The following is a 15,204-nucleotide window of genomic DNA, read 5'->3' on the forward strand; positions in this document are numbered from 1 at the left end:
AGATAAATATACTGCCCTTCTCACCACCCGTGGCCCCGTCTGCTGCGTTCTTTCATCGATGCCTGTTTTGTTTTGTTCTAGTATTTGCCCAACCTTTTAATGCTTTCTGCTTACCACAATCTTTGACTCTGCAATTTTTCTTTCACTGTGACCCTTTTCCTCCCCAGATAAACCAACCGCCGTCCCCTCCCTCTCTGCCTTGCCAAATGTAATTTGTTTTGTACAGTATGCCCATCTCTGACAGCCATCGTTTCTCCCCATCTGTTCTGTATCTCAGAACTCCCCTTGATTGACAGGAATGGGTTATGTGACCATGGCAGTTTCCAAGGGCAGGGGCATTCAGGTGACCTGCAGTGTGTTTCCTTGAGAGACCTCCTACCAGGCTGGGAATCCGGTCTTGAATTTCTGCCTGGCATTGTCCAGCCTTCCTAGCCGCTCAGAGATACCCAGCTCAGATGATGGTGATCCAAAGCGAGGTATAGTTCCTTTAAATACAGTGGAAAAATTTAAAATTTTCCACTAAAATTTGCCTCTGGTAAAATAGTTCCGAGACCCTTGAAGTTGACTTATTATTTGTTTTCTACCAATATCACACTGTATGTAATGTTTTTTCAGGTAGGAGATGGCTTGATGAGTAGGAATTATTTTCAGTTTCAAATAAATCTCATTTTGCTTTTCTCATTCCTCTGAAAATTAGCAATACAGGGATGAAAAGAATTGTGCCTGTCTTGCACTATTGTGCACTGTTCTTACACTGAGAATAGTGCTTCACATCATAAGCACTGTATGTGTTGCCATTATTAGTAAACTTTGCAGTGATGATTGTGCTCATGGATCACCCAGACACACTCTCCCTCTTGCTGCCATCCCCGCCCCATTCACCCATCTAAAACAGGTACTGTATGTCAAACACACACCATTCTGTGGCTACTCCTTGAATGTTTCACTGAACATTTTAGATGGCTTTACAGTTTCTTTCTTTTTTTTTTTTTCTGAGACGGAGTCTTGCTCTGCCACCCAGGCTGGAGTGCAGTGGCCGGATCTCAGCTCACTGCAAGCTCCGCCTCCCGGGTTTAGGCCATTCTCCTGCCTCAGCCTCCCGAGTAGCTGGGACTACAGGTGCCCACCTCGTCGCCCGGCTAGTTTTTTGTATTTTTAAGTAGAGACAGGGTTTCACCGTATTAGCCAGGATGCTCTCGATCTGCCCGTCTCGGCCTCCCAAAGTGCTGGGATTACAGGCTTAAGCCACCGCGCCCGGCCCTTTTTTTTTTTTTTTTTTTGAGACAGAGTCACTCAGTTGCCCAGGCTGGAGTATAGTGGCGCGATCTGGGCTCACTGTAACCTCTGCCTCTCGGGTTCAAGCAATTCTCCTGCCTCAGTAGCTGGGACTATAGGCGTGCGCCGCTGTGCCTAGCTAATTTTTGTATTTTTAGTAGAGATGGGATTTCACCATGTTGGTCAGGCTGGTGTTGAACTTCTGACCCCAGGTGATCCGCCCACCTTGGCCTCCCAAAGTGCTGGGATTACAGGCATGAGCCACCGTTCCTGGCCAGAAATTTCTTAAGAGATACTTCTTGGTCCTGCTCTCCAGTCATCCTCAACCAAAATGAGAACTCTATGTTTGTAGTCAGCTTAATCAGTTGTGGGGATCACAACTCCCCAGTGTCAACATTAAAGGTTGCAATGTATATTCTTCTCCAAATGTTACTACCTTTGTATCTTGTACTATTTATGTACATGCTGTCATGGTATTCAGGGGATCTCAAAGACTTAGTGATAATTTTGTTTGTTTTGTTTTAGTGGTACTTTGCTTCATGGTGTCAGTTCCATTCCAGTTGGGGCAGTGGGAGCAGGGGCAGGTTCTGCTTCAGATCCTGCAGCCTGGAACAAAGCACTGTCCCCCTTTCTTGCTTAATTCCCTCACCTGGTCTGTTTGGACCAGACTGTGTGGAGCTCCAAAGCCCTACACTTAAAAATCCACAGCACCGCTGGGTGCAGTGGCTCACACCTCAAATCCCAGCACTTTGGGAGGCTGAGGTGGGTGGATCACGAGGTCAGGAGACTGAGACCATCCTGGCTAACATGATGAAACCCCGTCTCTCCTAAAAATACAAAAAATTTGCTGGGAGTGGTGGCATGCGCCTGTAGTCCGATCTACTTGGGAGGTTGAGGCAGGAGAAGCACTTGAACCTGGGAGGCGGAGGTTGCAGTGAGCCGAGATCACGCCACTGCACTCCAGCCTGGGCAACAGAGCGAGACTATCTCAAAAAAACAAACAAAAAAAATCCACAGCACCTTTTTCTCTTTGTTGCTTCTGAAGGAAGGGCTATACTAACACTATCTACTAAGTAATATAATGTGACCCACATATGTAATTTTACATTTTCTAGTAGCCACGTTTTAAAAAGCAGATAAAATTAGTTTTAATACAGTATTGTATTGGCCAGGCACGGTGGATCACACCTGTAATCCTAGCACTTTGAGAGGCTGAGGTGGGTGGATCACGAGGTCAAAGAGATCAAGACCATCTTTGCCAATATGGTGAAACCCCATCTCTACTAAATATACAAAAAATTAGCTGGGCATAGTGGTGCGTGCCTGTAGTCCCAGCTACCCGGGAGGCTGAGGCAGGAGAATCACTTGAACCCAGGAGGCGGAGGTTGCAGTGAGCCAAGGTTGTGCCACTGCACTCCAGCCTGGTGACAGAGCAAGACTGTTTCATAAATAAATAAATGAAATAAAGTATTGTGTTTAGCCCAGTAAGTCCAAAATATTATATCAACATGTAATCAGTATAAAACAATTATTAGGTCTGGGCACAGTGGCTCACACGTGTAATCCCAGCACTTTGGGAGGCCAAGGTGGAAGGATTGCTTGAGTTCAAGATCAGCCTGGTCAATATAGTGAAACCCCATCTCTACAAAAAATGTCCTTAAATTAGCTGTGTGTGGCGGCATGTGATCCCTGTAGTGCTAGCCATTCCAGAGGCTGAGGCAGGAGGATTGCTTGAAGCCAGGAATCAGAGGCTGCAGTGAGCGATGATAGTGCTACTGCACTCCAGCCAGGGTAACAAGAGTGAGACCTTTCCTCTAAAAAACAAAAAAGAATTATTAGTGAGATATTTTGCATTTGTTTTTTTTTGTTTTGTTTTGTTTTTTTGAGACGGAGTCTGGCTCTGTCGCCCAGGCTGGAGTGCAGTGGCCGGATCTCAGCTCACTGCAAGCTCCGTCTCCGGGTTTACGCCATTCTCCTGCCTCAGCCTTCCGGGTAGCTGGGACTACAGGCCCCCGCCACCTCGCCCGGCTAGTTTTTTGTATTTTTTAGTAGAGACGGGGTTTCACCACGTTAGCCAGGATGGTCTCGATCTCCTGACCTCGTGATCCGCCCGTCTCGGCCTCCCAAAGTGCTGGGATTACAGGCTTGAGCCACCGCGCCCGGCATGCATTTCTGTTATTAAGCTAAGTCTGAGATTTAGTGTGTATTTTATACTTACAGCACATCTCCCTTGGACTAGCCACATTTTGAGTCCTCAGTAGCCAGTTGTGGCTAGTAGCCATCTTCATGTCATGAGCAGCACAGTTCTCTTGATGACCTGAAGTCCTAAGATTTCAGGATCCATAACCCCCATCCTTCAGCCTCTTTGTTGCGTGGCTGGAATTTATAAGCATGGACTTAAAAGAGATAATTAAAATTGGGGTCTTTTTTAAGACTTGGTTTGTTCAGTCATGTTCCCATGGCTCAGTAAGTGGCTGTCAGTGGATGCTATAAGACATGTTCTGCTCACATAAAGTCTTGGAGAAGAGCTCCCAGCAGGGATGCACAAGGTCTGGCAGCTCCTGAGTGTCTGCAGACAAGATTATGAGGACACATGCTTCCACAGTGCTGTGCTGCTCTATTACCTAGAGCCCGGGTTGGAAGGGTAAGAGGATTTTCTGTGGGTAGAGAAAACTAAGAAATAAATCAAGCAATAAGTCAATACATTGTCTTTGTCTTTTTATTTAGTGGAATAGAAGATGAACTCAACTGAATTCACCGAAGATGTAGAAGAAGGTAAAAAAAAAAATGCCCTTTTTAGAAAATGTTTTTAACTGAATACTTTTGATTAGGTCATACATTCACATGGCCCAAAAATATACAAAGTTATATAGTGAAAAGTCCCCTCCACCCTCACACTTGTTACCCGGTTCCCATCCCCCTCCACCCACACACTTGTTATAAGCACCTTGTATCTCTTTTTAAAAGTTACTTTTTTAAAGCACAAAAAGATAATATTTTAGTTCTCTCCTTCCACTGCCTTCCCTCCCCAAAAATATGTTTAAACCAATTTGAACTACATGCTCTTGGAACATGGCTTTATTGTATAGCACTAGCGCGGTGAGATAAAGATTGCATTGTTGGAAAGCGCAGGTTTGTTATGACTAGACATCATTATCTGAACGCTGGTGTCAGAGAGCGGCCCACAGACACCCTGCTGCTCGGAGAACCCTGCTGATTTCTGAGCAGCCCTGGTTTTTCCCACTGAGCCCTATTTCTTCTCTGACACAGTTCTAAAAAGTATCACTGTGAAAGTGGAGACAGAGGCCGAAGATGCTGCTCTGGACTGCTCCGTGAATTCCAGGACTTCGGAGAAGCACTCTGTGGACAGCGTCCTCGCTGCCCTGCAGGACTCCAGCAAACGAAAGCAGCTGGTCAGCGATGGCCTGCTAGACTCTGTCCCTGGTGTGAAGAGGAGGCGGCTGATCCCCGAGGTGAGGGCCCGGCCACTGTCACTCTTTGCTTGGGCTCTAACCCTCTCTGATTCCATGCTGAATCTCTCTCTTCTTTTGGCATCCCAGCAACTGCTGAACCCTTGGGCATGGGAAGGTTTCATTTAAGCTGTCCCATCTCTGGCTTCAGTTTCTCGAAGGTGTTTGTCTTCAACTGGAATTCTTGTTTGTGTTTGGATTCCTGGTGGGTAAAGGGAGCCTTCACATTGCAGCTGCTTTTACGTTATTTTGCTGTGCTTTGTGGGGGAAAGCAGGGGCTTGCTGATAGGGAGGACAGTTAACGTAAGCCTACCACACTTGACATAGTAGCTGATTCTTGCAAAAAGTGGGGCATTAGCTGGAGGTCAGGTCTTTTCCTAAATTAAATCGATCATTCATTTATTTAAATAGAGACTGGATCTCACTATGTTGCCCAGGCTGATCTTGAGCTTCTGGCCTCGAGTGATCCTCCTGACTTGGCCTCCCAAAGTGTAGAATTACAGGTGTGAGCCATAGTGCACAGCCAACTCTTTGTTTAATTGGTTTGTTTTAATTCTCCCGTTGGATGTTAGGGCAGATGCAAACAAATTGTGAAGTTATATATTTTAGGGATTTGGTGAGGCTATAATTTGCATAATGATGAGACTAAGATTTTAACCAAGATTTAAATGTACATGTTTATAGTGAGGACCTACATTCCACATCATGCAACATTGAGTGATAGGCTTGTTAGTTTTTGTTTTGTTTTGTTTTGTTTTTTGAGATGGAGTTTTGCTCTTCTTGCCCAGGCTGGAGTACAGTGGCACAGTCTCAGCTCACTGCAACCTCTGCCTCCTGGGTTCAAGTGATCCTCCTGCCACAGCCTCCCGAGAAGCTGAGATTACAGGCATGCGCCACCACGCCCAGCTAATTTTGTATTTTTAGTAGAGATGGAGTTTCTCCATGTTGGCCAAGCTGGTCTTGAGCTCCCGACCTCAGGTGATCTGCCCGCCTTGGCCTCCCAAAGTGCTGGTATTACAGACATGAGCCATTGTGCTTGGAGATGAGTGATACTTTTATTTACTATCTTATTTATTCTTTTTTTTTTTTTTTTTTGTGCTAACTCTTTATTCTGGTCTGGATGGCTTTTCTTTTTTAAATGACTTTGTTTCTCTAATTTATTTGGGTTAAAAAAAATTTTTTTTTCTTTGAGACGGAGTTTCACTCTTGTTGGCCAGGCTGAAGTGCAATGACGCGATCTTGGCTCACCGCAACCTCCGCCTCCCGAGTTCAAGCGATTCTCCAGCCTCAGCCTCCTGAGTAGCTGGGATTACAAGTGTGCGCCACCACACCCGGCTAATTTTTGTATTTTTAGTAGAGATGGGGTTTCTTCATTTTGGTCAGCTGGTCTTGAACTCCCAACCTTAGGTGATCCGCCTGCCTCAGCCTCCCAAAGTGCTGGGATTACAGGTGTGAGCCACTGCACCGGGCCCAAAACAACTTTATTAAGATATAATTCACATACTATGCCTTTCACCAATTTAAGTTACATAGTTTAATGTGTGGGTTTATTATTATTATTTTTTTGTCTGAGACAGAGTCTCACTCTGTTACCCAGGCTGGAATGCAGTGGCGCAATCTCAGCTCACTGCAACGTCTGCCTCCTGTGCTTAAGCGATTCTCCTGCCTCAGCCTCCTGAGCAGCTGGGATTACACGTGTGGACCACCACGCCTGGCTGATTTTTTATTTTTTGTAGAGATGGGATTTCACCATGTTGGTCCAGGCTGGTCTCGAACTCCTGACCTCCAGTGGTCTGCTGGCCTTGGCCTCCCAAAGTTCTGGGATTACAGGTGTGAGCCACTGCGCCCAGCACTAGTTTAATGGTATTTAGTATGTTCACAGAGTTACGCAATTTTAGGACATTTTTATAACCTTACAAAGAGTCCCTGCCCATTAGCAGTAGCTCCTCATTCCCTACTTTTCCAGCTCCTGACAATCACTAATGTACTTTCTAAGGATTTGCCTATTGTGGGCATTTCATTTTTATTTTTAATTGATTGATTGATTGATGGATGGATGGAGTTTTGCTGTGTGGCCCAGGCTTGGAGTGAAGTGGCATGAGCTCAACTCACTGCAACCTCTGCCTCCTTGTTTAAGCGATTCTCCTGCCTCAGCTTCCCAAGTTGTTGGGATTACAGGCAGGCACCACCACACCTGGCTAATTTTTGTATTTTTAGTAGAGATAGGGTTTCACTATGTTGGCCAGGCTGACCTCAAACTCCTGACCTCAAGTAATTCACCTGCCTCAGCCTTCCAAAGTGCTGGGATTACAGGTGGGAGTCACTACGCCTGGCCAATTCTAGGCATTTCATGTAATGTAATCATATATTCTGTGGCCATTTGTGTCTGACTTCTTAGCATAATATTTTCAAGGTTCATCATCTATGTGTCAGTACTTCATTTCTTTTTGTTTTAACAGACTTTATTTTATAGAGCAGTTTTAGGTTCACAGAAAAATTGAGCAAAAGATACAGATTTCCCATATACTTCCTTACCCCTACATGTGTATAACCTCCCCCATTGTCAACATTCTATACCAGATTGATACATTTGTTAGAGCTGATGATCACCCATTGACACATTATCGCCCAAAGTCAATAGTTTACATTAGGGCTCACTCTTGCTGTTGTATTGTCTGTGGGTTTGCATTTGTAGTGTCATACAGAGTAGTTTCGCTATCCTAAAAATCTGTTATGCTCTGTCTATTCATCCTTCCCTCCCACATAACCCCCAGCAACCACTGATCTCTTTACTATCTCCATACTTTTACCTTTTCCAGAATGTCATGAAGTTGGAGTCATACAATATGTAGCCTTTTTAGATTGGTTTGTTACACTTAGCAATATGCATCTGAGTTTCCTCCATGTCTTTTCATGGCTTGATAGCTCATTTTCTTTTAGCACTGAATTATATTCCATTGCCTGGATGTATCAGAGTTTATTTATTCATTTACCTACTAAAGGACATCTTGGATGCTTGGATGCTTCCAAGTTTTAGCAATTATGAATAATGCTGCTATAAACATCCATGTATAGGTTTTCTTGTGGACATAAGTTTTTAGCTCCTTTGGATAAACACCAAGGAGTGTGATTATGTTTACTTTGGTAAAAAACTACCAAACTGCCTTCCAAAGTGGCTGGACCATTTTACAGTCCAACTAACAAGTTCCTCTTGTTCCACATCGTCGAAAGCATTTGCTGTTGTGAGTGTTCTGGGTTTTGGCCAGTATAATAGCTATGTGGTCGTATCTTGGCTTTTTGTTTGTTTGTTTAGTTTTTAAAAAAATTTTTTTGTAGAGATGGGGGTGGTCTCACCATGTTGCCCAGGCTATTCTCAACCTCCTGGCCTCAAGCGATCCGCTTGCCTCAGCCTCCTAAAGTGTTGGGATTACAGGCATGAGCCACTGTACCCAGTGGTTGTGTTTTTATGTTGTTGTTGTTGTTTGAGACACGGTCTCTCTGCTGCCAGGGTGGAATGTAAAAGCAGTGGCATAGCTAGGTGTGGTGGTTTGCACCTGTAATCCCTGCACCTTAGGAGGCTGAGGTGGGTGGATTGCTCGAGTCCAGGAGTTCCAGACCAGCCTGGGCAATGTGGCAAAACCATGTCTCTACAAAATAATTAACCAGGCGTGGTGGCACACACCTGTAGTCCCAGCTACTCGGGAGTCTGCAGTGGGAGGATCACCTGAGCCTGGGAGGTCAGGGCTGCCATGAGCCATGGTTGTGTCACTGCAATCCAGCCTGGGTGACAGAGTGAGACCCTGTCTCCAAAAAAAAAAAAAAGCAGTGACACAGTCAGCTCACTAATCTCAAACTCCTGGGCTCAAGGGATCCTCCTCTTTCAGACTCCCAAGTAGCTGGGAGTACAGGCATGCCAGCACCATGCCTGGCTAACTTTTAAATTTTTTGTAGAGATGGAGTTTTGTGGTCGTTTTATTTATTTATTTATTTATTTATTTATTATTATTATTATTTTGGAGACGGAGTCTCACTCTGTCACCCAAGCTGGAGTGCAGTGGCCGGATCTCAGCTCACTGCAAGCTCCACCTCCCGGGTTCACGCCATTCTCCTGCCTCAGCCTCCCGAGTAGCTGGGACTACAGGCGCCCGCCACCTCGCCCGGCTAGTTTTTTGTACTTTTTAGTAGAGACGGGGTTTCACTGTGTTAGCCAGGATGGTCTGAATCTCCTGACCTTGTGATCCGCCCGCCCATTTATTTATTTTTGAGACGGAGTTTTGCTCTTGTTGCCCAGGCTGGAATGCCATGGTGCGATCTCGGCTCACCTCAACCTCCGCCTGCTGGGTTCAAGCGATTCTCCTGCTTCAGCCTCCAGAGTAACTGGAATTACAGGCACGCGTCACCACGCCTGACTACTTTTGTGTTTTTAGCAGAGACAGGGTTTCTCTATGTTGGTCAGGCTGGTCTTGAACTCCCAACCTCAGGTGATCCACCCCCCTCAGCCTTCAAAGTGCTGGGATTACAGGCGTGAGCCACCACACTCGGCTGTTGTTCTCTTAATTTGTGCTTCCCCGACAACATATGATGTGGAGAATCTTTTTATATGCTTATTTGCCAGCAGTGTAGCTTTTTTGGTGAAGTGGCTATTAAGATTTTTGGCCCATTTTAATTTTTATTTTATAGAGATAGCATCTTGCTGTGTTGTCTGGGCTCAAGCTCCTGGGCTCAAGTAACCCTGTGGCCTCAAGCCTTTGAAAGTGCTGAGATTATAGGCTTGAGCCACCACACCTGGCTGGCCCATTTTTAAATTGGGTTTTGTTCTTATTGTTGAATTTTAAGAGTTCTTTGTATATTTTGATTAACAGTCCTTTATCAGATATGTCTTTTGCAAATATTTTCTCTCAGCCTGTGGCTTGTCTTTTCATTCTTTTTGGCAGTATCTTGTGGAGCAGAAATGTTTCCTTTTAATGAAGTCCAGTTTATTAATTCTTTCATAGACTGTGGCTTTGCTGTCATATCTGAAAAGTTACTGCCAAACCCAAGGTCATCTAGATTTTCTCGGATGTTACCTTCTAGGTGTTTTATAGTTTTTCATTTTACATTTAGGTTTGTGATCCATTTTGAGTTGATTTTTGTAAAGGGTGTAAGGACTATGTCTAGATTGACATATCTGCATGTGGATGTCCAGTTTGGTCCAGTAAGATATGTTGAAAAGACCGTCTGTGTTCCATTGTATTGCTTCCGTTGACTGTCTTTATGGAGTTCTACTTCTGGGCTCTCTATTCTGTTGTGTTGATCCATTTATTCTTGCCCCAGTACCACCCTGTCTTGATTACTGTAGCTTTTTGGTAAGTGTTGAAGTCAGGTAGTACAGTATCTGTCTTTTCACTGTGTTCTTTTCTTTCACTATTGTGTTGGCTATTCTGGGCTTTTGTCTGTCCATGTAAATTTTAGAATTAGTTTATTGATATCAGCAAAATAGCTTGCTGGGATTTTGATTTGGATCATATTGAATCTATAGGTCAAAGTGGGAAGAACTGACATCTCGAAAATACTGAGTCTGCCTCTCTATGAGCATGGAATGTCTCTCCATTTATTTAATTTTTTAATTACTTTCTTTTTTTTTTTTTTTTTTTTTTTTTTTTTTTTTTTTTTTTTTTTTTTTTTTTTGAGAGGGAGTCTCGCTCTGCCGCCCACAGGCTGGAGTGCTGTGGCCAGATCTCAGCTCACTGCAAGCTCCGCCTCCCGGGTTCACGCCATTCTCCTGCCTCAGCCTCCCGAGTAGCTGGGACTACAGGCCCCCGCCACCTCGCCCGGCTAATTTTTTTGTATTTTTTTAGTAGAAACGGGGTTTCACCGTGTTAGCCAGGATGGTCTCGATCTCCTGACCTTGTGATCCGCCCGTCTCGGCCTCCCAAAGTGCTGGGATTACAGGCTTGAGCCACCGTGCCCGGCCAATTACTTTCATCAGTTTTGTACTTTCCCTCATATACATCTTGTATACATATGTATTTTGTTAGGTTTATACGTAAGTATTTCATGTTTTTGGAGACCTGATATAAATGGTATTGTGTTTTTAATTTTAAATTCTACTTGTTTATTGCTGGTGTATAGGAAATAAAATTGACTTTTGTATCGTAACCTTGTATACTATAACCTTCCTATAATTGCTTATTAGTTCCAGTTGGTTTTTGGTTGATTCTTTTGGGTGTTCTACACAGACAATCATGTCATATGCAAAGAAAGACAGTTTTATTTCTTCCTTCCCAATCAGTATACCTTTTACTTCATTTTCTTTTCTTATTGCATTAGATGAGACCTTCAGTACAATATTGAAAAGGAATGAGGAGAGGGAGACATCCTTGCTTTGTGCCTGATCTTAATGGGAAACCTTCTGGTTTCTAACCATTAAGTACGATATTAGCTGTGGGATTTTTGTAGGTGTTCTTTTTCAGGATGAGGAAGTTTCCCTTTAGTCCTAATTTACTGAGAGTTTTTGTTATGAATGGTGTTGGATTTTGTGAAGTGCTTTTTCTATATTTATTGATATGATCATGTCTTACCCTATTGCTGTGGTGGATTACATTAACTGATTTTTAAATGATGAACCCCTTTGCATGTCTAGGATAAATCTAAGTTGGTCATGGTGTATAAAATCAGTTTTTTTTTGGAGACAGAGTCTCACTCTGTTGCCTAGGCTGGAGTGCAGTGGTGCAATCTTGGCTGTCTGCAAGCTCCGCCTCCCGGGTTCAAGCAGTTCTCCTGCCTCAGCCTCCCAAGTAGCTGAGACTATAGGCACCCACTACCACACCCGGCTAATTTTTTGTATTTTAGTAGAGATGGGTTTCACCATGTTGCCCAGGCTGGTCTCCAACTCCTGAGCTCAGGCAGTCTGCCCACCTCTGCCTCCTAAAGTGCTAGGATTGCAGGCATGAGCCATCATGCCTGGCCTCAATTTTTTTAAACATGAGGCTGGTCACGTGGGAGACAGAATTATTACTCAAATCAGTCTCCTGCTAATGTTTTACTGAGGGTTTTGCATCTGTGTTCATGAGAAATATCTGTAGCTTTTTTTCTTGTGATGTCTTTGTCTGGTTTTGGTATTAAGGTAATGCTGGCCTCATAGAGTGAGTTAGGAAGTAGTTTCTCTGCTTCTGTTTTCTGAGACTGTAGAGAAATCATATCATTTTTCCCTTAAATGTTTGGTAAAATTCACCTTTGAACCCATTTGGGCCTGGTACTTTGTATTCTGGAAGGCTATTAGTTACTGATTCAATTTCTTTAATAGATAAAGCGCTATTCGGAATGTCTCTTCTTCCATGAGTTCTAGAAGATTGTGTCTTTTAAGGAATTAGTGTCTTTCCTCTAGGTTATCAAATTTGTGGACATAGAGTTGGTCATAGTGTTCCTTTATCATCCTTTCAATGCCCATGGGGTCTGTAGTGGGATCTCTCATTTCTGATAGTATTAATTTGTGTCCTCTTTCTCCCTCTAAGTTAGCCTGCTAGAGGTATATGGATTTTACTGATCTTTTCAGAGAAACAGATTTTGGTTTCATTGATTTTTTTATCTGTTGATTTCCCATTTGCAATTTCATTGATTTCTACACTAATTTTTATTGTTTCTTTTCTTCTGCTTACTTTGGATTTAATTTGCTTTTCTAGTTTTCTCAGGTAAAAGCTGAGATGATTTTTAGATCTTTTCTATTATATGCTTTCAATACTATAAATTTTCCTTTAACAACTCTTTTTGCTGCATTTCACAAATTTTGGTAAATTGAGTTTTCGTTTTCTTTCTTTTCTTTTTTTGAGATGGAGTCTCACTCTGTCGCCCAGGCAGGAGTGCAGTGGTGCAATCTTGGCTCACTGTAACCTCTGCCTTCCAAGTTCAAGCAATTACCCTGCCTCAGCCTACTGAGTAGCTGGGATTACAGGCGCCCACCACCATGCTTGGCTAATTTTTGTATTTTTAGTAGAAACGGGGTTTTGCCATGTTGGCCAGGCTGATCTCGAGCTCCGGACTTCAGGTGATCCACTGCCTCTGCCTTCCAAAATGCTGGGATTACAGGCATGAGCCACTGTACCTGGCCTAATTTTCTCTTTTTTTTAGCATGTTAATTATACTTTTTTCTTAAATATTTTTTCCTTTTTTTTTAATGGTTGCCGTAAAGTTTGCAACATATATTTACAACTAGTCCAAGTACATGTTCAAATAACTTACCACTTCAGGAGTGGTGTGAGTACCTTATAATGAAAGAGTCCAAATTCCTCCCTCTTCTCCCTTGTGTTATTGCTGTCATTCATTTATATATAAGTGCGTGTACACGCGCGTGCGAGCATATATACTTGACTGCATTGTTGCTGTTATTATTTTGAACAAAGAGTTCTCAAAGTAACAAATATAAAGTTTTTATTTTACCTTCAGTGATTCCTTCCCTGATGCACTTTCTTTCTTTATGTGGATTCATGTTTCTGACTTCTGTCATTTTCTTTCTCGCTGAAGAAGTCCTTTGAACATTTCTGGCAACAAGCTCCCTAATTTATTTTATTTATTTATTTATTTGAGACAGAGCCTTGCTCTGTCGCCCAAACTGGAGTACAGTGGCGCAATCTTGGCTGAATGCAACCTCCACCTCCCAGGTTCAAGTGATTCTCGTGCCTCAGCCTCCCCAGAAGCTGAAATTACAGGCATGTGCTACCACACCCAGCTAAGTTTTGTATTTTTATTAGAGACAGGGTTTCTTCATGTTGGCCAGGATGATCTCGAACTCCTGACCTCAAGCAATCTGCCTGCCTTGGCCTCCCAAAATGCTGGGATTACAAACATGAGTCAGCATACCTGGCCTCTGTAGTATAATTTAAAATCAGGTAATGTGATTCCTTCAGTTGTGTTCTAGGATAGCTTTGGATATTCTGGATCTTTGGTGCTTCCATATAAGTTTTAGGATTATTTTTTCTGTTTCTGTGAAGAATATCACTGGAATTTTGATAGGGATTGTATTAAATCTGTAATTGGTAGCCGGGTGCAGTGGCTCACGCCTGTAATCCCAGCACTTTGGGAGGCTGAGGTGAGTGAATCAGTTGAGGTCAGGAGTTCGAGACCAGCCTGGCCAACATGGTGAAACCCCATTTCTACTAAAAATACAAAGATTAGCCGTGCACAGTAGCGCGTGCCTGTAGTCCCAGCTACTCGGGAGGCTGAGGCAGGAGAATCGCTTGAACCTGGGAGGCGGAGGTTGCAGTCAGCCGAGATCCTATCACTGTGCTTTATCCTGGGTGACAGAGCGAGGCTGTGTCTCAAAAAAAATAAAATCCTTTTTTATTTTTTTGAGACGGAGTCTCGCTCTGTCGCCCAGGCTGGAGTGCAGTGGCACAATCTCAGCTCACTGCAAGTTCCGCCTCCCGGGTTCACACCATTCTCCTGCCTCAGCCTCCCCAGTAGCTGGGACTACAGGCGCCTGCCACCACGCCCGGCTAGTTTGTTTTTGTATTTTTAGTAAAGACGGGGTTTCACCGTGTTAGCCAGGATGGTCTCAATCTCCTGACATTGTGATCCACCCGCCTAGGCCTTCCAAAGTGCTGGGATTACAGGCGTGAGAAAAAAAATAAAATCTTTAGTTGGCTTTTGGTAGTGTGGATAATATTTCACTTTAACAATATTGATTTTTCGAATCATGAATGTGGAATATCATTCCTTTTTTTGTGTCTTCTTCAGTTTCTCACATGAATGTTTTACCATTTTCATTGTAGAGATATTTCACTTTTTTTTTTTTTTTTTTTTTTTTGAGACAGGGTCTTGCTCTTTTGCCCAAGCTGGTGTGCAATGGGGCAATCTTGGCAACCTCACCTCCCAGGTTCAAGTGATTCTCCTGCCTCAGCCTCTCAAGTAGCTGGGATTACAGGCACCCGCCATCACGCCCGGCTAATTTTTGTATTTTTAGTAGAGACCAGGTTTCGCCATGTTGGCCAGGCTGGTCTCCAGCTCCTGACCTCAGATGATCAGCCAGCCTCAGCCTCCCAAAGTGGTAAGATTACAGGCATGAGCCACTGCGCCTGGCCGAGATCTTTCACTTCTTTGGTTAAATTAATTCCTAGATAATTTATTTTTATGTGTAGCTATCGTAAATTATATTACTTTCTTGATTTCTTTTTCAGATTGTTCAATTTCAGCACATAGAAATACTCCTGGTTTTTGTATGTTGCTTTTGCATCCTGCCACTTTACTGCATTTGAATGTCAGTCCCCTTCCTTCTTGCTTGCACAGTTTCTAAGGAGAATGTCGGTGTAATTCTTATCTTTGCTCCTCTATAGGTAAAGTGTTTTGTTCCCCACCTTACTTCTTTTAGGATTTTTTTTTATCTTTGATTTTCTGTAGTTTGAAAACAATATGCCCAGGTATAGTGGATTGTTTTGTTTTGTTTTGTTTTGTTTTTCATGTATCATGTTTGCTATTCTCTGAACCT

The 15,204-nt window shown here is 43.3% G+C and overlaps 1 protein-coding gene across 1 annotated transcript in view; it reads left to right on the forward strand.

Moving 5' to 3' along the window:
- The window catches only part of BEND3 (BEN domain containing 3), a 50,083-nt gene that overhangs the window by 13,874 nt on the left and 21,005 nt on the right, over positions 1–15,204 (forward strand). Inside the window, exons 2-3 of the mRNA XM_030929647.1 lie at positions 4,003–4,050; positions 4,546–4,748. Of these exons, the coding sequence (XP_030785507.1) occupies positions 4,014–4,050; positions 4,546–4,748 (240 nt within the window). The 5' untranslated portion in view covers positions 4,003–4,013. The remainder of the gene's footprint in view (positions 1–4,002; positions 4,051–4,545; positions 4,749–15,204) is intronic.

The sequence above is a fragment of the Rhinopithecus roxellana genome, chromosome 4 (assembly GCF_007565055.1).
Source record: "Rhinopithecus roxellana isolate Shanxi Qingling chromosome 4, ASM756505v1, whole genome shotgun sequence".
Classification (NCBI taxonomy): Eukaryota; Metazoa; Chordata; class Mammalia; order Primates; family Cercopithecidae; genus Rhinopithecus; species Rhinopithecus roxellana.